General features: G+C 35.5%; 3 protein-coding genes across 3 annotated transcripts; all 3 read right to left on the bottom strand.

The window, feature by feature from the left end:
• Positions 1–209: 209 nt before the first annotated feature.
• Positions 210–2,304, bottom strand: LOC106115537 (uncharacterized). The gene is made up of 5 exons (XM_013308966.1): positions 1,765–2,304; positions 1,368–1,523; positions 985–1,080; positions 699–838; positions 210–450 (listed from the first exon to the last, which is right to left on the bottom strand). Exons 1-5 carry the CDS (start codon positions 1,810–1,812, stop codon positions 255–257), a joined length of 636 nt encoding a protein of 211 aa, XP_013164420.1. The 5' UTR covers positions 1,813–2,304; the 3' UTR covers positions 210–254.
• Positions 2,305–2,386: 82 nt separating this feature from the next.
• Positions 2,387–4,997, bottom strand: LOC106115536 (uncharacterized). Its single transcript, XM_013308965.1, has 7 exons — positions 4,787–4,997; positions 4,238–4,423; positions 3,857–3,952; positions 3,535–3,740; positions 3,300–3,434; positions 2,849–3,062; positions 2,387–2,515 (listed from the first exon to the last, which is right to left on the bottom strand). Exons 1-7 carry the CDS (start codon positions 4,820–4,822, stop codon positions 2,429–2,431), a joined length of 960 nt encoding a protein of 319 aa, XP_013164419.1. The 5' UTR covers positions 4,823–4,997; the 3' UTR covers positions 2,387–2,428.
• Positions 4,998–7,433: 2,436 nt separating this feature from the next.
• Sert (serotonin transporter) lies at positions 7,434–24,636 on the bottom strand. The gene is made up of 13 exons (XM_013308778.1): positions 24,544–24,636; positions 16,499–16,636; positions 16,114–16,273; positions 15,754–15,888; positions 12,097–12,316; positions 11,630–11,768; positions 11,347–11,481; positions 10,887–11,065; positions 10,471–10,640; positions 9,787–9,911; positions 8,312–8,496; positions 7,948–8,131; positions 7,434–7,571 (listed from the first exon to the last, which is right to left on the bottom strand). The coding sequence occupies exons 2-13, from the start codon at positions 16,577–16,579 to the stop codon at positions 7,500–7,502; spliced, it is 1,785 nt and encodes a 594-aa protein (XP_013164232.1). The 5' UTR covers positions 16,580–16,636; positions 24,544–24,636; the 3' UTR covers positions 7,434–7,499.

Genomic DNA, 24,636 nt, shown 5'->3' with positions numbered 1-24,636 from the left:
CAGTGACATCTATTGTTTAATTGAATAGATTAAATCTGATTGCTAGAACAAAAAATTGCTTAAGATGCGTTCTCGATATCGTTTTATTTTTAATTAATCTTATAGACAATAAATATTTTTTTAATTACTAAAATCTTACAAAAAAGTATTATTAAAAAATTAGAGATGTCAATTATATGTTACACTAATTCGAAATAATACACAAATCAGAAATTGTAGTAGTTGTTAATTAATTTAAATAAAGGTATAAAACTCTAAATGGATTTAGAAATTCTTCTCTTCTTGGGTGGTTCTCTGATGATGATTTTAGAATCGCTTACTGCCCGTCTCAAGGTTAGCGTACGTTCCTGTAGAGATAGGTTTGTGAGGGATTGTAAAGATGAAAATGGTCGATTTAAATAATATCCATAAGGACCCATTTCTCTTCTCTGCCATGGACTGGTTGTAATCCTGTGAAACAAAGATATTTTATTTTTATATAGAAAATAGGTTAAAATATAGTCATATACGTTCACGATACGACAAGATCATCTGTCGCAACCTAGGAGGCACGGAGCCTACTTAGGGTGACTAATCCATCCCACTAGCCCAGTGTGGGTTGTTGCATATATCTTTTAATTTCTTCGCCGACATGTCCAGTTGCGATGATTTCCTTCAACGTAAGAATGTGGTGAAACATAGTATTTGATGCTAAATACCATATCATAATGGGTGGTGAAGATCGCCGTGGTCTTGTGTACCAGTACACCGCAAGAGGCGACACACCGAACAACCAGATCACCCATTGCTGCATTATGTTCACTGTCGCCAATTTCTCCTCGTCCATCAGAATCTCGCCCTGTAAGACGTACACATAATTAGCAAATTATATTATGAATGTGAATGATGAGACTCGGGTAGAATTTTCAAACCAATGCAACTTGACACTGCGGGTAATTGAGCATAAATTTGCAACGACGAGTAAAAATAATCCTAAGAACTTACTTCTTCGTCGCAATAGTCTATGAATAATTTGATGAGGCCCACAGACACGTGCCAGAAGTGGAGGCTGTATAGCACCATCCATACGAACAGGAGATGCTGGAAATTACAATTAGGTATAGATGATCTTTTTCGCCAAAAGATTGGTAAGTTGGGGTTCTAGTTAAAAACTTCTGTAAGTGCCTTTAGAACGTATTCTTGACTTAAAACTAGCTAACTAGGGAGGAGTGGCGGCAGCTGGTGAAGTAAGTCTACGAGACATCATGACCACAACCAGTCTGAAAAAACTGCAGCGATGAAGAACTAGATCTTAGAAGTATTCTAACCAATCTATATGATACCCATGTTACTTAACCTCGTTTCTACATAACAAAGTGTGAGCATACTTGCAGAACGAGTTCCCATAGCGCCACTCTTCTGAACATGAATCTACGGAACATGGAGACGAGCAAGCGATGGGCGAACGCGGAGGCACCGATTGCCCACAGGATTGTGGGCACTATAGATATGTAGTGGTTACCGCATTTTGCCCATTCAATTAGCTAAAAATAAATGATAGATCGGTTTGAAGGACGACAAGCCATTGTCGACCCAACTCAGTAGGTTAAGGATAGGGATGTAATTAATTAGTTAATATTATTTATGTTGTGATTGATTGGTAGGTTGTCAAAGTTAATAATCAAAGACAGATTTTGGGTAGAAAGATAGTGAAAGACTGGAACTTCCCCCGTTCCTTTAACAGTCCCACGTTATTCAACAGTGAGTGAGGACTAGCAAACTTACCTCTGAAGCTTCGACAAGAAGCAAGTTCCATAAATATTGTGTCCACATATTTAGATCTCATCTCATCAGGAATTTGAATGCCAATACTATGTATAACTGTTAAGTATAATTGCTGCTTAAGTTGTGTTTGTGCAGTCCTTGATTTTGATTCGCATTTTGACAGGCTTTTTGCAACTTTTATTGACAATTTGTAAAATTTGACAATATATCTGATGTTTGTCAAGATATTTTTAATTTTATTTAGTTTGATACAAAGGTATTCGCTCGCGTGTCTTTTATTGAAAAAAGATTTTTTTATAAATTTATTTAAGTTGGGAAGATTCGGATTCTGTCTCTAATATTACTACAATTAGCTTGGATACTAAAGAATTCAGATTTGCTGGATTTAATTGATGTGAAAATGGAAGTGAACGAAGGAAAAGTATAACAAAAAAGAGCGTGTCGGCTCAATTGGTTTGCTCTTGGTATGCTAGTAAAATCAATCGTATCAAAAAAGTCCATCCTCCGTCTGCTAAACATATGTTGGGCTTGTTTTTACCAGTGCGTTTTACCTAACTTAACTTGAGAGATTATCTTGGAGGAGTACACTGTGGAGAGAAATAAAAACATACAAAACCTCATGATATTAATTAGTTTATTTTCATTTTTTTCTTGTACAACATTTTCAACGCCATAAAACATTTGTTGACGTAGCTTCTTCAACACGAGGGTATTCACATGGCTTGTCGGTGTTACAATAACACCTGGTGGCCTGGAATAGATGATACAATGATAATAAAAATAACATTAACATGATGATTGGTTAGATACGTGTATATATGTATTTTTGATCATCATCATTGTTCACTTCAGTTATCAATAATATGCTAAGAAATATGATTACAACCAAAAGAGCGGCGTTGGCTCAGAGGTTAAGCACTTGACATGTAATCTACAGGCGGGTTCGAATCCCACCATGTACCAATGCGTTTTTAATTTACAGCGTGGTTGACAGCCTAGTTACCTCGTAACGTAGGGTAGACTCCAGGCCCCACAGTGGGGACCTATAGTGACCTTATGATGATGATGTTATAATTACAATTACATTTATAAAATGTTTAAGCTTCTCGATCGCTTCGCCAGTGGTGTCACTAGTTTGTATCGGGAAGGGGAGAGGCGGAAGAGGTCCGTCGTGCTTCTTGACATAGAGGGCGGAGTCGCTGGTGCGCTGGCCGCCAACTGGGCAGGGGTGCGCCAGCTGCGCCGCGTATGCCCGCAGGTCCACCGACGACGCTCTCCTCGTGTACAGCGTACTGTCACTCTAGGTGAAAACAGAAAACCTAAAGTTACCAGTACCACTTGACGTGTAATCTCAGGCTGGAACTTTCGGTTAAAAGCATGCAGATGGTGATTTGGTTACTGTATCACTAAAACAAGGCTTGCTAGTTATATCTGATTAAGCTTATTGTCTTCTGCTTTAAAACGGTTATTATAACAATAGTGAATCTAAAATATAAAAGCAATTAATACATTCTGGAGTTATAAAATAGTATTACGTTTGTGCGTAGCTATTTGGCGGCGGTTCAGACTCGTGCCTGCCGAGGCGCTGCTGCACTTTGGCTACGAATGTCTGGAGGTTCATAATGGTCCTGTCCACTCCTCGGGCAGTGAAGACATGCAGTTCGTTTTTCCTGATTTGAGTAATCAAAATTAGTACTAGCTAACTTCCATCTTAATTTAAAGGCTAAGATATTTTTAGTTGGAAGTAAGGCGAAGGTTCAATATACAAACCACTGCTCTATGTAGGGCACGGTGAATCTTTCACAGTAGTGCTTCCTGATGAAGTCTGCATAGCAGAGGGCAAGGAACCAGCATGCGGTGATGTGTATTTGTCCCTGCTGTTGGCGCAGGAAGCGCGTTAGCGGACCCAACGGCACGAGCTCGCTCTCCCCTCCCAGTAGGCCCACCGTTGTCATCTCTAACAGGACGCCTGGACTCTGGTTCACGGATAGTAAGACTTCGAATGCACTATTTCCTTTTATTTCATCGTCTTCTCTTTGGCCTATTCATTAATTTTATTAATGATTTTTATGTACGGATTAAATATACTTACGTCTCTAATTAAAGTGTCCAAATAGCACAGGAAAAACCGCGTGAAACACACCCACAGGTGGACCATAAGCGCCAGCATTCCCAGTACCATCGTCGACTGAAATATTAAATAAAATGGATATTCGAAATATGGTCTAATTACCCATAGAAAATATTCCTAGACTACTTGATGGAACAAAAAGCCACTAAAATAACGTGACTAAGATAAAGTTAGTTACAAAAGTTCATTTTGCGAGAGTGGTAGGAAGCGAATTTTAATTACACTTGAAGACATTTAAGGATTCAAAATTAAAGGCTATTTATACTTAATTTGTATAACAACGTACTCGTAACTACGCAAGGCCACTAATGAGTTAGAGGAAGATACAGTAAGAGTTTTTACTATGAGCATATTCTCTAGCAATGTAGGGTGCGCCGGAGCGCCGCCAGAGTTGATGGTCGCCTGAAGCTCGCTGTACAGGAAGAGGGCCGCGGCGCTGGCGAACACCGCCGTGGGGCCCATCCCCCAGCCCTCGCCGTTGCAACTCAGCCACGTCACTATCGTGTTCCCGCGGCGTGTGGCCAGATCCTACACATTCTACCTATTTACTCCGACTACTTTGTGAATCAATCTTTATATTATATCTACATGAGTTGTTTATTGCGATTATCCTTGCTATTTTCTCTCTTAAAATAGTTAACATCATATGTGTACTATATTTGACAGATTCAATCCATTTGGTCTTATCAAAGCTTCTGTGTCGAAAGTCACATTGTAAGATGGGCTTGTGCCCCAATGCAATAGCGACATATCTGCGTTGCTTTGGAGTTCCACGAAATTTTGTCTTTCTAGTATTATTGTAATTTAACACTGCAGTGAACTTCCTCGACGTTCTAGGTTACTTCGTTGTCTATTATTGGCCTATCTTAATATAATGAGAACAGTACTTACGTAGAGTGTACAATAGCTTACAGACTGGACCGCCATGCTTGCGCCGCTGGCTGGTTTCCAGTAGCTCCCCTTCCAGGCCGAGCATGTTTAGAACACAACACACATCGCAAAACTTGAAATTTATCTTTAAACTTTTAATTGTTGATATTTTTGTACGTTGTACGCTTTTTGATTTTTTTTATGTCAAATAATTTTTAGTATTGTCAGAAACTAGACGGCTGTGACGTTTATGTGACAGATATTTTGTAAATATTGAAAAGTTTGAAATATGTTAGCGTCCGTGGATCAGCGGTTTAGGCACTTGAATTGTAATCTGCAGGTCCTGGGTACGAATCCCACCATTTACCAATGTGTTTTTCGATTTTCGATTTACATATGTACATTTATCTGACGTTCTTACGGTGAAGGAAAACATGGTGAAGCAACCTGCACATATCTATGAAGAAATTCAAAGGTATGTGTGAAATCAACCCGCACTTGGCCAGCGTGGTTGACTATGGCGTAGTCACCCCTAACTTGGGTAGGCACCGAGCCCCTCGGTGGGGACGTATAGAGATAATTTGTGCCGATTTGATTTTTGCCATTTTGGCGTTAACGGTTGCGTTTGGTATCGGTAGTTAGGGTTTGATTAGTTCAGTTTCAACTGAACATCAGAACTTAAATGTTGTTGGTTTTAAATACTATTGAATTTTCTAAAGGAATTATGAATAAAACACAATATTTTTTTAAAACAAACATCTAGAGAGACATGCAATGGCTGACACATGCCCCATCTAGACATTTGTTATTTTATTAAACAGTTTTTTTTTAGATTATATATTTCCCTAACACAACAACAGTTAATCGTTAACAACTTAATTACAATAAATAATTTTAACTAAAAAAAAATAACTGTTTTTGTGGGTATATGAACAATTTTCGCTAATTTTTTTATAAAAACACTAATTTTCACTACCAAGTTACACAATTTATTAAATTTATAGATTAACATGCGGATTAAATATATAGTTAAATACGAGTTTATTTATTATATAAATAAGATTATATATTTTTCTACATTTCTACATTAAATATAATTAATACATTTTTAGTAAAATTCTACTACAAACATCTATAAAACTATAAGTATTGGATATCAATTTTTTTTTGTTATATACCTTTTAAATATTATGTAGTCTAAGTACTTCAATGTTGCAAACACATATATGTTACACTAAAGTTACAAGGCAGCTAAACGCCTATATATTATATCAACACATAAGCTCTACAACACATTACATAATACAGTTTTTCTTTAATATATAACCTTAAGTATATAAGAGTAATGAATCAACTACACTAACATCTATGTATTATGTTTTCACAACATGTATGTCATATTTCTGTATTCATTGCCCGAGAATACAGAAATATATATAAATAAATAAGTAATTATAAATAAGCATATATTTTTTATTTTATAGTCTGCTCAGCAATTTTATTTATATTTACAATTTTATTATAACATTTAAAATAAGAAAAATGTTACTTTTACGTATATATTTTTACATAAAAATAATTTGAAAATTCGTAAACATTAGATGGAATTTATGAACGAAATATATATGACTGGAAAACTCGTACTCAAAACTGACATATATTTTATGAAACAAAAAAGAATCTTATATTATTTAAATTTAGAAAAAAAAACTTAATTATAATTTACAAGCTACAACCCGTCCATTTCTAACTTTTTATATCTTAAATATTATTTATGTAGCGATTATATAATTATATCGATTATATTTAATTAGTAGCCTAGAAACTACAGTAAATAAATAACGTGATATTTGAGATTATGATATTATGTACTTAAAAACACTACGATTATATAAACTTTATTACCAAAGCATTTTACTAAAACATTAAACTTATATTTTATTCTTATCTCTGAATACACACTTTTGAATTACGCAAAATAAATAATAAGCAAATTTAAATCACTATTTTATAACGACAAAACACTAGTTATGAAATGTACTTGTGAACCTCCAGTATATTTTCTATCGGCATATTTGATTTTGATGATACTGGAAAAGAATAATCGTAAAATTTTCAATCTTACTAATATTATAAATGCGAAAGTTTAGGTAGATGGATGGATGTTTGAAGTTGTAGTGTAGGCATAAATGTAGTGTTGTTTGTCTCGAGCGTACACAGTCGATGTTGGACCTTTGGACCGGCAGCACGTGTCGATACGTGAACAAGCTAAATATAACGCAACCAATGCTACAGAAGGTATCTCCGGAATGGCTCAATAGTGCTTAATGAAATTTGGCACAGATATAGAACATAGACGCACACGTCTACACGCTACTTATGAAGTTTTTTCTAATTCCGTGTAGACAGAGTCTTGACCAAAATCTTCTGTTCTATAGTTAACAATATGAACTTTGTATTGATGAAAAAATACATATCCGAATTATATTTAAATATATAACATTATATTATTTCGATTGAATTTGACTATAAGCGAGATAAGATAATAATGTAGTCAAAACATACAAGAATTAATTATTTATGTTTAGAATCAGACACGGTGAAAGAAAGAGTTAGAATGTTACATATTGTTGTCATTCTCTCCTTCTCTGTTAATACTTCTATAGATTGATCAAGGTAAGATACGTACGTAATAAGATCAGAGTTAGACAAGCCACTCGACGGGAGGCGGCAGTCACAGGCTGCAGACGGCCACTTCGCCCGCCGGTGCCGAACTCTCCTCTGGTCGCTTAATTGTTCTTATACGCTGCAAAAACATGAGAAATTAAACAATTGCCTTCACTCTTAAAATAAATTTCTTTGTCAAGAACATATATGCTGTTCATAATGCTAGAAATCTTACAAATTATAATATTTAGTACAAAAAATGCCTTATAAAATGTCAAAGTCATATATATGTATGTACAGAAGAAAACAAAATAAATCGTTAACAAATTGTACTGCAAAGTTTCAGTGTAAAAAGTAACCACTGTAGACTATGTCTCGGACAAATTTCTAATGAAAATAAATAAGTCAAGAATTCTAAACTTGAAAGAACATTGAAGAATTGACCACTTATGGCTTTAAAAGTGAACTATTCAACTATGCAACAATATCTCTCCAGTATTTATAATACAGCATACCTGGCAGAAGCTGCCCGGGGTTATGATGAACTTGTAGATGATGTACAAAGGCACACAAGAGACGGTGGTGCCTGTCATCACCCAGCCGACAGCAATAGACCAGCCAGGGTACGTGTACTCGCCGCCCAACATCTCCTCGTGTGATAACACGGAAAATACGAACAGACCAAGCAGGAACACAGGACTAAGAGAAGGTGGGATATAAACATATTATTTAATTATTCCCGGCTATCTATTGCAAGTGACAATCATTAAATTGGAAAAAAGCGTATTTTCTTAAAGTATTATAAAAAAAATGATGTGTTTCTTGGACTAATAAGGTTTTGGCTAAGAAGTATTTATCGCTTTTATTTGTGGTTGTTACCTGATATAAGTCCAGCAAGCGCGCCAGAATATCCCGGGCGTGTGTCCAAGCATGCTGCGTACGTCGGCAGAGAATCTGTCGACGCCGTACAGCCAGCACACGCCTGCAGCCTCCGCGAACACCAGGAACAAGATCGCCAGACCAGGGCCGTAGACGTTCAGGAGATCCACCAAGTATACACCGCCCTGATGAAAGTAGAATTTAAGTGGGATACGTATTTAGTCTTTGAAATCATTTTAATTCTGAGAAAGCCAGTGTGGAATGGCCAAAAAAATCGGTGGTTCTTATCTGTTGTTTATGATAAAAACTGTGCGAAGAACTACTTTTCGTATGTAAAATGTAGTTTCATCATAACTAGTGGCGTTATACAGTCCAACAAAATTGGCAATCAATAAAAGATCCATCTATCATGGTGACCTTTTACTGTCTTTGGAAATAAAACGAAGATAAATAATTTTTAAAGTGGAAACTCAGTATGTTCAAGTGCCGTTTTGCACTTACTTACTATAGAAGTACTTGACGTAGTACACTAAACCATGTTAGTATTCAATAAATAAAACATAAGTCAGAAACAAAAGTGTATAGTGCCAGTAGTCAATCTTTCGTCGGGTCATCGTGTTGAGTGGGTAGTGTTGAATTATTCAAACACGTCCAGAGGTATGGTTGTAAGATAGCGGTGTTATTTATCACGTGAGTTTATTAACAATGTTAGCTAAAGGTACGCGTCTATTGTCGTAAGGACATCTATGGACGTACTGCATGCAGGAATTAAACGAATTTGATTTCTCTTGATGCGATGCGGACGACACGGATGATGGACGCAGCTATGTAAAATCATATAAAGAAACTAAAATCCGTTGCGGGCCGTGCGTCGGGCGTGGACCAATGGACGCGTACAATAATACTACGAAATAATACGGCCAAATGTTATTTTGCTTTAAACTTTATTTCTATTATGATGTCGATAATCGCTCGCTACACACAAGCTACGCTCCATTTGTTCTACGCATTGAAATTCTTCAATTTGCCGTAACATATATCATAAAACAACTGCTGATTTGAAACAAAACGTAATACCAAAAAAGCTATCATCGTAATCCTTCGACTCTGAAGAACCCTTGTTGAAGTTAACTTGATATTATTTTATTGTCGAATTAAATCGTAAAGAAATGTTTGTATACAGTCGTAAATATTAAGTATAATATTGCCTGACGATCCGTTTAGAGTGGACATTAGACGCAAAATATTTACAGTCGAACCATAAGCAAGAGTTTCAAGGGAACACGATATTTTTATCGCTTATAGAGAAAACTCTTTTTTCGCTCGTACTGACGTAGACTCGGTTCACTAGGTTTCATGGTAGGAATCCTAAAATGGGTTATAAAATCAACTACCATTATTCCAACTGTAAAACAATAAAGAGAAAAAAACGATGAATATTCTTAAGTTCTTGCTAATTTAAAGGGACTACTTACGTATGTTGTGGTCGGCAAAGCGCAAATGTAGATGAAGAGCAAAAGAACAGCAACAAATATCTCTCGATGTCTTCCCAATACGCGAGGATATTCGTCACAAAGTGCTGTAGTCACTGCTTCTAAACCTATACAGAACAATTGAACCGTGAGTCTTCAATATCGTAAAACCCTTTAAACCAACAATTTTGCCATCCCACTAATTCTCTTTTAAAAAAACAACGATAGCCTTTCCGTTCGTATACATGTTACGCCATTTTAAATTCACGATTAAGCCTTTGGTAATATTTTTTTTCTATTTGTTTGTGTTTTTTTAAATTCTTTTTTTTATATTCTTGTCTTTTAATATCACTTTATATGGAAAATGGCTTTTATTAAATTCGACATCAAAAGGAGGTAATCTTTATTCTGCCAAGACTTGAATTGAATGGGTTATTCAAATTGGTTCTTTCATTCACAAAACTCTATAGGAGCCTCAATATGAAAGGTTTTTAATACAAATGTTTAACTTATTACGTGTCTCAGTCACAAGTTTTTACTTAAGGTTATAGGATCGAATTCCAGGAAATGTGTAAAGAAAATCTAGTTTTAAGGAAAAAAACTCTTCGAAATTCTTTTGTTTGCCGCTAAACTGTTATTATTAATTATTCATTTTTTACATTATAAGTATACAAATATAAATATAACCTCCAAAAGTACTATCCAGTCCCAAGGTGATGAGCATGAGGAAGAATATGATTGCCCAGAAGACGGAACCAGTCATGGTGGCTATGGCCTCTGGATACACGATGAACACCAGCCCCGGGCCCTCTAAACCCACCTCTTCGATGCTCTTGTTCTGCACGTGCGCCATGTACCTGATGCACAGAAAAACAATAAAAGTTTCCACGGTTGTAATCTGTGTATAAACAAGTCAGTATTCTCTTTCTGTGCGAGGCGACGTACAAAAAGAGGGTAATTTCCCTTCCTTTTCGTCCCCACCTCTCTTATTAAAGGTTGGCAAAGCATCTGCAATTGTGGACGACTGTGAACGGCTTCTATAATTAAATTTAATAGTAATCTTTTTTTTCGATTAGATCTGAAATAACACTTAAAATTCTAACCCTAGAACGGAGAAGATGACGAATCCCGCAAGGAAGCTGGTGAGGCAGTTAATAGAAGATGTGAGGAGTGCGTCGCGGTAGCAGTTGTTGTCGAACTTGTTGTAGCTGGACAGCGCCAATAGTGTACCGAAGCCAGGGCCCAGGGAGAAGAAGATCTGAGATGCTGCGTCGATCCACACCTAAGAAATATACGTAAGATTTAGATAGAAAAGCCAAATTATTGGTGCTGCAATAGTTATTGTTGGCCTGGTTTACCAGTATGTTAATACTTTGACAAGATTTTCTCTGTGAATGTTTTATGCTAAGCTGATGAACTTGATAGGAAAGTAGGTCCAATTCCGACCTTGTCTTTCCTTATCCTTTCCATATCCCTTTTTCCGGTCTGCCCCCTACACTGTCTAAAACTCATAGTGCATCAACAGCTCATTGTGAAAATGGAAGTTATAGAGATAAAAATTACCTTGGAGTTTTGCAACTTATGCCATTCAGGCGTAAGGTAGTAACGGATACCCTCAGTAGCTCCCGGCAAGGTGACACCTCTCGCAAGCAGAATCAGTAATACCACATACGGAGCCAGAGCTGTCACCCATACCACCTAAACAACAACAAATTAAATTAAAACTATAGCAAAAAGTACCAGATTTCCAGATTTCATGTGCCAATGTCAAAACTAGTAAGTAAATACATTGTTCCAATGGTAAACATCTGACATTAATAGTGGATATAAAATTTCTTGGATATACCTTGCCAGCACTCCTAACACCTTTCCACAGCGAGAAGTAGACGAGGACGAAGACTCCAAAAACGCAGAGTGCAAGTGACGGCTTAATTGGACCCATGTCGTCCAGTCCGTTAGACCTTTGTTGTTCCAGCACGTTGCGTCTGGAAATACACATTATTGTAGACTCCGAATATTATTATCAAACTCGAATATCAGGTAACGAATATCAAAATTAACAGAGATGAGCTATGGAATCTTAGTAATATTATAAATGGATCGATAGATGAATGGATGGTTGTTTGTTTGAAGGTATCTACAGAACCGCTGCATGGATGTTGCTGAAATTAGGTTTTATTTTAATTCCGCGGAGCCTTCGGCGACAGCTATTTTATATAATAAATCTAGAGTCTTATTTCAAATAATATCTTAAGTGGTGTTAGGACCATCATAATTCTAAAACATAGTCAACTGTCTCTTAAATAGCATTACTCGAAGAATTCCTTAGCAGGCGTAGTCGCGTTGAGAAAGATCTGGGGCGATGTGATGGGTGTGCAGAGCGGCGTGTTCCATTCGTTGTCGCAACTTGTCCATGGTAACTGCGAGCCTAGAGAAGCCAACGAAGCCACCAAGTAGTACACTGCCCAGCCGATGATCGTATTGTAGTACATGCCCATGTAGATGTCGATCATGCAAATCGCGTAACCCACACCTGCAGACAAACAATTATGTAGCGTAGCACATTACAGTAGAATAAATGCGTGTAGCAGTCTCGTAGCAAATTGCAGTTTGTTCATAGAGAATTAAACAAATGAATATCGTCTGTTACATACATACAGCGTACAAATTAAAATAACAAGAACAAAAACAACAAAACACGGGTACAATAAACCAAGTTCTAATTAAATTAAAGCCTCTCACAAGTGGGTATAAAACTGGATTAAGCCATTTTGCCGTCTCACAATAAATCTCTAAACGTTTAGAATCAAATTAATCATCCGGTGCGAGCATCAATTTGTGCAAACGCAAAGTTGGCGCGAACTCGGGACGCCATGTTTGATCGAATCAGCGCCATCTATCGGGTAATCAAATGACACTGTATTGGATGTCGTTAATTGGTTTAGGTTGCGAGATGGTGTTATTTATGACGATTGATAACAAATCTTCAAGATTCTGTTAAATCGTCATGCCACGGTACACAAATGAAGTGATGAGAAACTTATATTTTTATTTTACGTAGCTTATTACTAGTTGTCTTCGTCTGTTAATATTAGAAATGTCAATTACACAGATAAAACATCGTAAGAATGTCTAATAACTCTAACAATGATTTTAATTAAAAAAAAAATAACCAGTTTAACTTAATTTTAACACGGAGAGCAAAACTTCAAAGGAGGATAATATTTTTTTTGTACATTTTTATTTCTAAAAATTTTAGTATTATACAATTCGTGTACCGTGTAACATTTATAAGTGAATGCTATAAGTGATTCAGCAGCAAAGCGGGGAGTCACGATTTCTTGATAAGCGAGTGAGGGGGCGAGGGGTGAGGGTGGCGAGGGGATGATGCATGGGGTACAGATAACAGAATATACGCCATCAGCAAGCATATTGATGAGGACGGAAAACATGTTTGTAAATATATGTATGAAGTATAAATATTCTTAAGTTGGTACAATAAACCTTTTTTTAAAATTAAGATGCGATTTTATAAAAAATTTTATAAAGCCAGAATCTATTAGTGTACCTTCCTTTTTAAATAAATTTTAAATATCGAACTTCAAAATTAAATAAAATCAAAGAAAGCAATTGTGTTCAGAAATTTTAACAAACTTCTTTACTTAAACAAAGAACTTTATAAATCACCAATAAGTTGCTGAGGGTGAAACTTTCTGAAAGATATCGAATTGGTCAAATTATGTGACAGGAGTCGACCTCCGAGCGATAAACTGGCAACACGAATAAAAATGCTATACACCTTAAAAATATATTATAAGGGCAATTTTGTAGAAAAGGAATTTTGTAAAGAAATTCCACAGAAATAGGTATCTTCAGAAAAAATCATAATTAGAATTATCTGAAGATTTTACATTCTAATTGTCCCTTCATTTTATCGACTTTATTTTCACTATAACGGATTTAAAAATGACCTTTAGATTAATAATATGATGGCGCGATTATCAGATAAAAATGAATATATTGGACAAATCGTAGGTAAATAAATTCAACGGTTATTCCTAATAAGAGGAAAAAATAGTCCTATATTGTTGTTTAAACAACTAGTTTGCGTAGACAATTTGTACGTTAATTCAACAGGCATCGAATTTGGAGAGTTCAAAACGGTCGGACGGGAAGCGCGGAGAGCACAGTTAATATTTGTCTGACAGATCAGGCTCTTTCTGAATGTACCAGTTAGGGATACTGGAAAATATTAAAAAAAGTTAAATGAATCTATGCTTTTATCTAATATTTCTACACGTTCCGAGAGTCGTACGCGACGTATGTATCTTACTAATATTATAAATGCGAATGTTGATGTTGTTTCGAGGTGTTTCCGGAACGGCGTCATGGATCTCGCTGAAATTTGGTATAGATGTAGAACATAGTTTGGAAGAACACAGAGTCTACTTATTAAGTAGGATTCTAGATCAATAATCTAGATAGTTTTTAAGAGTTCACACGTAGATCCACTTGTATATGTCGTGTTAAAATATTGTAATAGTAAGATACACCATTTGAAAGAAATGTGAAATAGAAAGAAACTAAAATATTACAATAAGATTAAATCTCCTTACAGCATCAATGATTCGACATTACCATAGACACGATTGATTCCTAAACGTTTTATACAATCTGTGAACGCGCGCAATTCCGTCACTTTTCCCGCCAAGTGTTACTCGGCCGTTGCAAATTGGATAATTCGTGGGTTTCATACATTTTAACAAGCACTATCCATTGAGTGGCCACCATTTGTCTTGTCTTAAAAGCATTGCCTCTTGTATATTTATAAAGGTCTTGCGTTGTAATGCTCGATAGACTGCTCTAGTGGGGAACGAAATGAGGTTATGTTGATTCTATTTGAAATTGTGTGGTGAAACGTCGATGACACGATGAACTTCTAAACTGGTAACTAATTTAATGCCAATTACACATACAAAGATCGTTGATCGTGAATTGATTTTCATTTATTTCTAATGCAAAAATGTATCAAAGAAATTGCGTGCAATGAATTAAAAGATATTTAAAAGATCAATATTAAAGTATTTGTATATTATATATTTTTATCTATAGTAGAATTATTATCGAGATTTCCCAAATGGTTATTTTATTGTTTGCTAGTCAATCAATCATTATGAATGCGGAGTGCTTACAGGAGGCAGTCTCATGGGATGTGCGGTAAGTCCTTCATCAGTTAAAACGTTTATGCAATATAATTCTTTATAACAGTCGTAAGATACTCAAGCTGATCTATCAGATAAATTGAGTTAACTCCTCAACAAAATTAGTGTATGTTTATGGGTAAATAGTAAATTTTAATTATATATATCTTATATATAAAATTCTCTTGTCACAATTTTCGTTCCCATACTCCTCCGAAACGGCTTGACCGATTCTCATGAAATTTTGTGAGCATATTGAGTAAGTCTGAGATTCGGCCAACATCTATTTTTAATCCCGCGCGGACGGAGTCGCGGGCGACAGTTATTAATTATATATAAGTATAATGGTTACAAAAAAATTAAGTGAATATCAAGTAATTTGCTATTTTAGTAACATAACCTCATTAGTGTGATGTCAAAAGCATAGTTAATTTTGATATGAATGAAAATGACTACGTAAGTTTTTCCGTCCCGGAGTTTTTTTAGTCCTCTTTCCCTTCTCACCCTTTTTTTTATAAGGGAAGAGGAAGTGGATTTCCGGATGAGAGGATGCCTGGAGAAAGGAAAATATTCTATTTTTGTGCATCCCCGCCTCCGTCAAATAAAGATTGGTAAAGTATATGCAATTCCGTATTTTATGGGCAACTATTAGCTATTCCAGCGATTTCCGGAGGCCGCTCGCTCGTTTGTTACCTTATGATATAAAAAGTAAACGTAATTAAATTAGATTTTGTCTCGTGATGTTATTGAAGATTTAATCAAGTCCTACCTTTAAGTGCAGGACAGATCTTCTTCCAGAGTGTAAGACATCCGCAGCGATGGTACTGCCCCAGCGCCAGCTCCATGAAGAACAGAGGAAGACCACCAAAGAGCAGCATTATGCAGTACGGGATCAGGAACGCACCTAACGTACAAAGACTTTTTACAAATGAAAAAGGTGGACAATGGACTAGAAAAGCAGACTTATTCTTTTGATATTCTGCTTTATGAAGCAAGCATAAGATAAGGTAAGGTACGATTAAAAAGTAAACAGTTATCTTAATGTTGGAGTATGTTTCCATCGAAAACTTTTGGTACAAATATTTCACACCAATTTTTTTAACGTTTTTAAGTTATAGAGTGTTCTCACCGCCGCCGTTTTGATAGCAGATGTAAGGGAAGCGCCACACGTTGCCGAGATCGACCGCAAACCCGACGACAGCCAGCAGGAACTCGACCTTCTTCGCCCATGTTTCTCGCTCCCGCGCGGGCGTCAGCGACACAACGATGGAACGAGTCTTCTGATGTTGCTGTGTTACAATAATCAATACCTAAAAGTGCTTATTACTGAAAAATATAACTTAAAAGAATTATTAAAACTAAAACACATTGGAATTTCTAAGACTTGTGCCAAAAAATTAGTCGCAGGTTGTCTGTGTACGTGTCTGTGTGTTACGACGCATTAGGTACCTTTTGGTGAATTACCTATACTCCAAAACGTAGTTTTACTCCTTAAAAATATCAGTATGACTTACAGGTGGTTGTACAGGCGGTGGTGCATGGTCGTCGCGGGCGGGGGTGGGCGCGGGCGCAGGGGCGGATGGCGTCGCTGCCATGTCCACGGCGGGCGGCTCACATTCGCCGTTACGCCGCTCCGGCCCTGGGCTCTCGCCCTACGGACAAACGATATCTTGAACTAACCACGATTAAATTTGTGCATCTCGTCGCAGCGACTGCGTGCCGTTTTACCGCTGAACAGTTTGAAGAGATGAACGCTGTATAGTTATCGCAGCGAGACCGTTGGGGGCTAGTGAGTGAAAATTTCCTCTACAACTTTCTTTAGTTTTTATATGAAAAACAACTAACAATCTTACGTAATTATAGAAGGATTTAAACAAGTTCATTACTCGACACAATGTTTCTGCAGTCTGTCCACAGTTCACTTTGATGTATGTTCGAGTTAACTAGCCATAACACGGTCATTATTATACTATGTTCTTACCAATATTATAAATGCGAATGTTTGAATGGACGAATGATTGAATGTTTGTTAAAAAGTATCTCCAGAACGACTGAACGGAGCTCGCTGAAATTTGGCATAGTTATAGAACATGGTCTGTAAGAACACGTAGGCTACTAATTTTTTTTTTCAATGCCGCGAGGATGGTGTCGCGGGCGACAGAAGGTATTTGATAAATGTACAAGATTATGAACAAAAGGATTCTTGAAAAATAACGATGAGAGCTTTTACTCAATTAAAAGCAATTTTCTAAGTAAAATAGGTATAGAAATTAATAGAAATGTATATTTTTTAAACGTCTGAAGTTGTTCTTGATCTTTAAGGAATATAATTTTTTAAATCAAAAAACGGGATAAACGTCCCGTGTCTTGTAAACATCGTCTACAATTTGTTGTATTTGCGGAGAGTTGTACAAACACGTCCGGCCGCTGGGACGATTGCTTCGCAAATAAAAATAATAAAGAGTAACCGTAGGCTTAGCGATGTCCGTTCATTGGACGTTCGAGTGTCGACCGAGTTCCTTTCTCAACAATTTTTAATGCATTATGAAATTACTATTAAAGTTTAAACTCTTCTTATAAAATATGTAAAGTTCTCAGAGAATAATCACAATGGTATAAAAATAATCTTTTTGAATTTAAATTGAAAAATTAATCACAATTTTTCAAACAAATAAATGTTAATCTTATTAGTATTATAAAAGGAATGTTAGATGGATGTTTGTTTGAAGGTATCTTCAGAACAGCTTAACTGATCTCGATTAAATTTGGCATGGATGAAGCACATAATCTGGAAGAACGCATATAGGCTACTAATTATGTTTTAAATTCCGCGCAGATGGAGTCGTGGGTGACAATTATTATTCTATAAAAATAAACGAACACCAAGGTTATCATCGCGGCCCATCCGCAACACCAGAAGAACTGCAGATGCGTAGCCAGCATTTAAGGAAATGGTACGCTTCTTGAAAGAACCTAAGTCGTATTGGTTTGGAAATACTGTCGATATTAAACTGCATATCACCTTGAAAAATTTTAATATAATTAACTTAGAATTAATTTTATTTACAACGATAGAATATAGTTGAATTAACAACCCGTATCTTAGTATTTCTAAGGATGCGTAAAGTGAAGTGATTTATTGAATAAGAAACGCTTAAGTGCCGTCGTCCAATTAATTTAGTCAATCCTCTGCCGCGAGGGAACTAGGGAAAGCTTTCCACACTTACTTAATGAGGATACGTATGTAGAGCTGGATAATTGAAATGGACAACTTTCTGACTATACTTTTATTGCCTTAGTTCAGGATAATTTCAGTTTGATATTTTTGCAGCAACATTGTATTTATTTTAATGCCAAAGTACTCTTAAAATGCTGAAAAACATAATAATTATAAAGTCTAATATAATTGTAACTATGCGTTTTAGATAAATTGAGTTTTTAGATTATTTTCTTATTCTTAAGTTCAAGCGTCAATAGCCTAATGGTTAAGGGTACGGATTTCCGATCACGAGGTTGGGGGTTCGAATTCCGCCATTCGAATATTGTCGTAAACCATATCCTAGCACAATCTTAGAGCTTATTTGGAATGAAAAGAAATATTAGTAAATTTACATAAAAAAACTTATAAACTGATATATAAACACGGCTAAACACTCACGTATATACGTCGGGTCCCCCCCCCCGAAGTATATACGTGAGTGTTTAGCCGTGTTTATATATCAGTTTACATATAACCCTGTCATTTTTTACTATCCCGTGTAGCCCTCATAGCGAAATTACCCAAGTTAATTTTATAATGAATTAATAAAATTGGGGAAAATTAAATTTTTATTATATAAAAGAAGCTGTGTGGTCGTGTATTGGCTGTTTTATTGACAATAACAGTTTGTGGACGTCGTAAAGAGACAACAAAGAGTGGAATATCCCTTGCGTGGGATGTTTTGCATTTTATTCCCTAATCTTATGTCCACATGCATGTATGTGCTTTAGGTATGTTACCGATCGATTGTCCACTTCGTCATTTCATAATTATACTAAGTTGATTAAAATTTATATAAACAAATAGCTGTCGTCCTCGACAAAAAACTTGGTAGCCTATGTGTTCTTCCATACTATGTTCTACATTTATGCCGAATTTCAGCGAGATCCGTTCAGCTGTTCTGGAGATAACTTCAAACAAACATCAATCCATCTAAACATTCGCATTTATAATATTAGTAAGAAGTTAGATTTGTTTAATCTACTGGTAAGTAATCACGCGTACCAGAAACATAACATAGAAGGAACGGACTAATAATTGTCCCCCTTAGTATAGGCTAACTAAAAAAAATGCTAAATTCGAGCCAAGTTTGTTTTTTATTCAACAACAATACAAAATACGATCTCGAACTGACTGAAAATTTTTAAGTAAAATATTTCCGACGAACTAAAATTTTGGACGAAGTAATTCGCCATCGGTAAAAAAAAAATTGGGTGACCTTGATACTACAATAAAGTTTGTATTAACTATTCTCACGAAACGAAAGGTTATTATAATTAACTGTTGATATTTTACGAGTATTATTACGTGTTTGGTTTGCTGTTGGATATTTTACGATACAAGTTATGAAAGAAAAGTGGAAGTTCCTAGGCGGAATCTTCTTACTAATATTATAAATGTAACTGTTTATATGAATGTTTACTAGAAAGTATCTTCAGAACGGCTGCATAGATTCCGCTGAAATTTGGCATAGATCTAAAACATAGCTTGAAAGAAAACAACGGAGTAGCGGGCGACAGTTAGTTATTAACTACGAACATCTACTACGGAGAACAAATGCGTAAAGATATTTTTAATGAAAAAAATCTTTATTGTAACTTATAGTTGAATTCCGACCCATAGCTGACTATATGGTGAAGGTCTTGGAATGGAGGTGATGTTTAATCCACAAAGTTGCCGAGTTCGTTGAAATAAAAGATTAATAGAAAATTCAAAGTTCAACAAAGTTATATATTAAATTAGAAAATCGAACGATTCTTTCAATTTGAATTTTGAATACATTATCAAATAAAGTAAATATAATCAACGGTTAGCGATTACTCCAGAAGTTAAGACAAACCGAATTAAATACATTTTATACTCCATGATTCGATATAGCCTAAAGATTTATTAAATCGATTTCTATTACGATTTAAGTAAAATCGGAATCAAAATCGATTATTTATCTTGAATTTGTATTATATGGATAGCTTTGGTATACTTTTTTCACCACCGCTATGTATGTTGGTTGGTTAGGTTTACAAGCAACGTTTGTTTTCTTCTCACTCGTTATAAGATAGATACAGGGTGTTGTTATATAGCCTTTTACATTCCTTAAAGATAGTCTTATAATGGTAAAAAAGATTTTCTAAATCTAATAGGTGTTACTATGGCCTTATCGCCCTTAACTTAGGGTAGGCTCCGAACCCCTCGGTGGGGACGTATAGTGAGCTGATGATGATGATGAATAGGTGTTATCTGAGTTTAGGGCGATCAAACTTTTTTTAAAATTAATGGCCACGTAGATGTTTTTACCGATTTGGTAAACGATTATGTATCTAACATACTTTTTTTGTTATATAACTTTCTATATCTATGTCATGGTCATGCCATGCGGTACACGCTGAGCCTGCAGCCCATTGTCGTCATATATATATATATATATATGTAATTACTGTGTGATACGACGTTTTTGTGTGATGGCAATAAAGAAGTTTAATTAATTAATTTATTTATATTTGTATTTCATTTATAAACGCTTATGTTTTAGACCGAAGTTAAAACAATGCGGACTATGGCGGGTATCAAGGTCGCGTAAGGCATGCGGTGTCATAGCTCGTGGAATTACGTACGGAAGGCCAACGATTCATTGTGTCAAACATAACAGACGACCCTAAAACTTGAATAATATGAAGGACATTAGGTTTAGGAAACGGATAATTTATATCATCTACTTTCTATACTCCTACTCCTAAAACAGAGATAAAGATACCTTCATATTACAAGTTATATATATAAAAGAAAGTCGTGTTAGTTACACTATTTATAACTCAAGAACGGCTTTACAGATATGGCTGAAAATTAGTTAGGAGGTAGCTTAGAGCCAGGAGACGGACATAGGATACTTTTTTTTTCGAATTTATGTCTTGAAGAGCTGCTTTTTATTTAACTTACTAATATTATAAATGCGAATGTTTAGATGGATGTGATGTGGATAGATGAATGGGTGGGCTACACTAATTCTAGTTCTTTATATATCCACGCGGATGGAGTCGCGGGCGACAGCTAGTCTATATATATAAAAATCAATTGCTGTTCGTTAGTCTCGCTAAAACTTGAGAATGGCTGAATGGATTTATCTTATCTTGAAATGTTCGTGGAGGTCTAGGGAAGGTTTAAAAGGTGAGAAAAATTCGAATATTTGCCGGAAAGTAAATAACTTTTCTTTTCTTTGTACGCGGACGGAGTCGCGGGCGCCAGTTAGTTTTTGATAAAAAAATTGTTCCCTCCCTATACCACTGTAATCAAGCCGATTTACTGATTTATTACTATTCTGTAGGAACCCCTGTTCGGGTAAAGGCCTCCTCCAAAGATGCCCAATTCTCTCTATCTTGTGCAACGTGTGGCCATGTAGTGCCGGCAACTTTCTTTATTTCATCTTCCTTGTAAGTATTTATAACATAGTAATTGTAAGTTGTCGAAGATAAAGCTTAATTACTATACCGTAAGTTATCCATGAACTGCATTTACTTAGATAACTTGCGGCGCTTTAACTTTAATACACTTGCTAACTAAGTTCAAGTATTCATCTGACCTTTGTTATGTTGACCTTTTGCTTTCAATATGCGGTATTTATTTGGTCATTATACATATAAGATGTTAGAAATTATTCTATCTATAGTTGTAATCATTATCATCTCTATCAGCTCACTATACGTCCCCACCGAGAGGCTGGGAGCCTATCCTTAGTCACGGGTCTACGGACTAGGTCATAGTTAACCACGCTGATGCAGTGCGGGTTGGTTGACTTCACACATATCTTTGAATTTCTTCTCAGATATATGCAGGTTACATCACGATGTTTTCCTTCACCGTAAGAACGTCGGGTAAATATACATATATATCGGAAATCGAAAAACACATTGGTACATGGCGGGACCGAACCCAGGACTTGCAGATTGCAAGTCAAGTGCTTGACTCCTGAGCCTCCGACGATCATTATTAACCTGCCCTTATCCCTACGGAGAGTCACGGTATTGTACTCCTCCATACACCTCTATCAGCCGTCACATCTAAAACCCCCTTCTTATGCATATCCTCTTTCACACAATTGATCCATACTTTTTTGGTCTTTCTCTACCTTTGTAGCCATCCACATTCAATCTCATTACTTTTTTGTCTTTCCATAATTGGAATGTTTGCAACAAAATGTTGATAGCATTTTTCTCTTACAATATAACTTGGTTTTATAATAAAGGATAAATCTAACTGAAAATATTATTTTTTTGATCGTAATAGCAAAAAAAAAATTGAACGAGTGCCGTAATAGAGTAGAGGCAGTGTTTAAGAATCTACTGCTGTGTTCCTTTTTGTTAAAATCTTAAAAATATAATGCATACATCTTACTAATATTATAAATGCGAATGATTGGATGCATCGATGTTTGTTTGAAGGTATCTCCAAAACGGCTACATGGATATCGCTGAAATTTGGCATAGATGTCGAACATAGCATGGAAGAACATAGGCTATTAATTGAGTTCTTTTTATTCCGCGCGGACGGACTTGCTTGCTTGAGAATATTTTTGAATATCTTCAAAAGATCAAGGAAGAGAATATAATTTTTGCATTACTGTGTAAGCAGTTGAAATTATCTATCGATAAATAATTTGCTTTTACTGTAGTAAAAAAAGTTATAGTACAGTTAGATTTTTATTCGCGGTTTCTCTTTTGGGAAAGGCCCTTTTCATTATGTCGAATGACCTTTTAAATTCCTTTTTCAAAATTTGTGTTCTTAGAAGTGTATCTATGCAAACTATTCGAGTTTATTCACGGAACAATGTTGTAAAGAGTTTTTAAGGAAATTAAATTACCACTGAGCAGAAATTGCTGAAATTTTTAACTTAGTCCGGACAAATGATGTGAATAGCTGACAGTGGCGTATTTTGCATTCTAGGGTTTTTTTAAGTTGAATTTTAGTTTCTTACTTAATAAAACGTTACTAAAATAATCATACTCCTTACTAATATTATAAATTCGAATGTTTAGATGGATGAATGTTTGAAAGTATCTCCAGAACGGCTGAACGGATCTCGATGAAATTTGGCATACATATAGAACATTGTCCGGAAGAATAAACTACTAATTATGTCTTTTTGTTCCTAGCGGACGAAGTCGCGGGTGACTGCTAGTTTTGTGTTAAATCCCGTGTGTTTTTTGGACCATTAACTCTAGATATTTGTCATTATTGTCACTTTAATTAACTATTTATACTGTTTTGTAATATGTTACCGTAAAATTGAAAACATCGTTAGATTTACAATCTCACAGTTTTAAACTGTCGTAAAATTACAAACTTAAGTAACGATTTACAGTTATACATTAATATATGGTTTTTAAACTTTGATTTTATTGTGTCTTATTTTATACATTCCTAACATACGAAACGAAAGAAAATCTTACAGTAGGCTCCGAGCCTCTCAGTGATAACGTGTAGTGAGGTGAATATGATGAATATATGAAAATTTTTGATCGTTTGTTACGACTAAAGTTTCGGTTCAATTAAATTTCACGTTGAACTAATAAAAATAAAGATTAAATAGATCCGTGTGAAAGTTTCAGTTAAAAAAAGGATTGCGAGCATACAACTTTGTAAAAGCAACCTTATAGTTTGTACTAAAAGAGTTATTTTAAATTAACATGATCTTGCGTTCAACAGGTGATAGTCGGAACACGGAAATCTTTTGCACTTCTGTGAACTCTTTTTCTAATCGCTTTTAAGTATTTTTTACAGATTATTGTAAAAACTTTATGATACTTTGTAATTTCATATAAATGTTGGTGATATTCAAAAATTTGGTTATAAAAATCCGATTTTGGTGCACTTTACGCCCGATAGAGGCGCTGCACAAATTTCAATACATATTTGTTGATGACGATAGGATGGCGATTGTCACAAATATTCTGGCTAGATCCATAGTGTCCAAAGAAATTGTACTTTTCCTAAGTGAAGATTTCTTTAAAATAATTCACAAATTACGAGCAACTGATCCAATTACAAGCCTCCACATAACTTTAAGTCCTTGAAAATAGTCTTAATTGTCGTACTCAGAGTCGTAAAGTTGACTTCTTTAGTGTAGTAATTAGTACACAAATCTACTGATCATTAAACCACAGCAAGATTAAGATTGCCTTATCATGGATTTCTGAGACTTAAATCTCTATAAATCATATCGTCATTCTTTGTAAAACAATATGTTTTAAATGAAAATGTTGGTCTCAGAAACCCACGGTTAAAAGATTAATAAAATATGAATCATACCTTATGTTTTAGTAGTCGTCAGCGTTCCGGTGAAAGGAAGCTCATGTCGAATCGCAGCATACGCGCCATGATCAGTATACTTGTGGTCTCCGC

The sequence above is a fragment of the Papilio xuthus genome, unplaced genomic scaffold (genome assembly GCF_000836235.2).
Source record: "Papilio xuthus unplaced genomic scaffold, Pxut_1.1 DF827789.1, whole genome shotgun sequence".
Classification (NCBI taxonomy): domain Eukaryota; kingdom Metazoa; phylum Arthropoda; class Insecta; order Lepidoptera; family Papilionidae; genus Papilio; species Papilio xuthus.
Note: the sequence above shows the minus strand (reverse complement) of the source record. Positions and strands in the feature narration are given on the sequence as shown.

Coding starts and splice junctions, on each gene's coding strand:
- LOC106115537 (XM_013308966.1), bottom strand. CDS start 1,812: ATGTGGACACAATATTTATGGAACTTGCTTCTTGTCGAAGCTTCAGAG. Junction 1,524..1,764: donor TTCTTGTCGAAGCTTCAGAG/GTAAGTTTGCTA, acceptor ATTTATTTTTAG/CTAATTGAATGGGCAAAATG. Junction 839..984: donor TAGACTATTGCGACGAAGAA/GTAAGTTCTTAG, acceptor TACGTCTTACAG/GGCGAGATTCTGATGGACGA.
- LOC106115536 (XM_013308965.1), bottom strand. CDS start 4,822: ATGGCGGTCCAGTCTGTAAGCTATTGTACACTCTAC. Junction 3,435..3,534: donor GTGCCCTACATAGAGCAGTG/GTTTGTATATTG, acceptor TACTCAAATCAG/GAAAAACGAACTGCATGTCT. Junction 3,063..3,299: donor CCAAATAGCTACGCACAAAC/GTAATACTATTT, acceptor TTTCACCTAGAG/TGACAGTACGCTGTACACGA.
- Sert (XM_013308778.1), bottom strand. CDS start 16,579: ATGGCAGCGACGCCATCCGCCCCTGCGCCCGCGCCCACCCCCGCCCGC. Junction 16,274..16,498: donor CACCGCCTGTACAACCACCT/GTAAGTCATACT, acceptor ATTGTAACACAG/CAACATCAGAAGACTCGTTC. Junction 11,482..11,629: donor GTGTTAGGAGTGCTGGCAAG/GTATATCCAAGA, acceptor GTTGTTGTTTAG/GTGGTATGGGTGACAGCTCT.